At 38.1% G+C, this 2160-nt stretch overlaps 1 protein-coding gene across 1 annotated transcript in view; it reads left to right on the top strand.

Annotated features, from left to right (window-relative positions):
- plp1b (proteolipid protein 1b) overlaps positions 1-1221 on the top strand; it is a 6916-nt gene extending 5695 nt beyond the window's left edge. Inside the window, exon 7 of the mRNA XM_080855342.1 lies at positions 1-1221. This exon is cut by the window's left edge and continues 6 nt beyond it. Coding sequence (XP_080711468.1) covers positions 1-69 — 69 coding nt within the window. The 3' untranslated portion in view covers positions 70-1221.
- The last annotated feature ends 939 nt before the right edge of the window (positions 1222-2160 follow it).

The following is a 2160-nucleotide window of genomic DNA, read 5'->3' as shown; positions in this document are numbered from 1 at the left end:
TACCTGGTGGCCACCACTTATAACTATGCAGTCCTGCGTTTCCTGGGAAGGAAGGCAATGCGTTGCTAGGTGCCGCGTCCCCAGACACTCTGTCTTGCCGCTGTGCTTTGCTCTTTGTTGTCGGCTATCGGGTCCATGGGGAAATCATAGCAGAGCTACATGAAACTCTCTTCTCCTGCACCTGCTCACAGGGACAAAATAAACCATCGCAGAACCCACATACAAAAAAAAACACACGTTACCTTACACCAGTGCAACTATCTTTGAAAGGCTAGTTATTTGGGACACGAATACGATCTGGGGGGAAAGTGATGTGCTTCAGGTATGGGTGAGATGAGGTAGTTTGTACTGCTAGCAATTTAGTTTGAGCATCAGGAGCAAGAGTTGAATACAGGTTTGGCTCTCTGTCTAACACCAGGTTAGGATCCCTAACCATGCAAAGCCTGCTTGTCACTCTTTTGGCATGAGTTTATTGGTTCATGACCCTTTACCATACCGTTCCCAACATCTGAGTACTTCCTAGTCTATATTTGGTTTGGGCCGTTGAGATAACCATGGCAGTGTATATCATATTGTTGCTGGATTGTTATTTGCTTTGCTGCCTTTATAGCCATGTTTCACACGCCTGCCCTAGCCCTTGTGTTTATACTGTCTGTGTCTGTTGTTCACTCATGCTGCCCCACTGTAGCCTGAATGCTACTATTTATTTAGAATTGATATTTGTAACCGCAGTAAAACAATAGTAAATACATACAGGTCATTGCCAAAGCAATGTTCAAAATGGCTTTCAAGTAATGATAAAGAGAATTGGTGCTACCTGTCTTTTATCATTTATTTCACTCTGAGCAGAAAGGGGACTTTAACACTCTAATCCACTCTCCTTTCCTCTCTCATCTGCCTTGTGCTATCTCTCCTGTCCTTCTTCTCCCAACACAGCTAATGTTTAGTTGAGGGGAAAGTAAACATAAACAATGACAAAAGATTGATCATCTCCACTGGTTTTTATTTCTTGTAATAGCACCACAATAATAAGTATGACATTGTGAGAACTATGTTACACCTTCCATAATATATTAAATAATCTGAATCCTGTGAGATTGTTGGTACTGAAACAGTTTAGTTTCTGTTCTAAGACACAGTTGTGTTGATGGGGATGTGCAAGTGTTCGCAGGAAGGTCATTTCACCTGCAAATAATATGGAATAAATTCACAGTTTTATTAAGCCAAATGCTGATGTAGATCATTTCCAAGCACTGTCAATGACTTAAGAATATATGAATCAAGTATTAATAATAACTTTGTATAAATCATGTAAGAATGTAAGAAGGGATCTTTTCTGGGTTCCTGTGTATATGTGTGGCTTTGATTTGTAGTTGCCACTTGGTAAGTGAAGGAACCTCTTACATGTTACATATGATTCATATAATACCCATTGCTTTTTGCCTTTCTGTGACAAAATTAGTTTGAACTGATGTCATTATATATGAAAAAACACATTATGTTTACATATTACATACAACAAATACATGAAAAATAAGTATTATAATAAAATAAAAAATTGGCTAAGCAAAAAGCATTTTTTTGCCTGATACTCAGGAGGAGTTCAGCAGCTTTTTGGTTAACACAATCCCTGACTGGCTCATTGGTTTCGGATATGACCTGAGATATGACAAACTATTTAATGCTTAGTTAACTGATGTGAAAGATTGCATCAAAGCATTCTTCACAGATAATGGCGTCTTCATGAGTAAACATTGAGGACTTCAGATCAGCCAAATTCTTCTGGCATCTCCCACACTGAAGAGAGACAAACAAACAAACAAACAAACAAACAAACTGTTATTCCAATTGACATTCCATCAATAGTTTCAGTGACATGCATCATTATCAGCCATCATTCAGGGTTAGCCCAGAGTTTTATTTTTTGTCCTTGACTTACTTTCAAACCTTGATGGAAAAAATGAATGAAAATTGAATGTTTTGCACTTTGTTATGGAAAGACTTGCGTGTAATCCCCACAGTAATATCTTATCTATATAGTATATGTCTAGTAATAGTGTATCTAGTATCTGGTGAGTTTCAAGTTACGTAGTGCATTCTTCAGTGTATACTTGGTCTTGTGGCTCATGGCATAGCAACAAATGCTACCCATAAAAACAC

Source organism: Sprattus sprattus (genome assembly GCF_963457725.1).
Source record: "Sprattus sprattus genome assembly, chromosome: 1".
NCBI classification, from domain to species: Eukaryota; Metazoa; Chordata; class Actinopteri; order Clupeiformes; family Clupeidae; genus Sprattus; species Sprattus sprattus.
The sequence above is the reverse complement of the archived record's forward strand: the minus strand, read 5'-3'. Positions and strand labels throughout refer to the sequence as shown.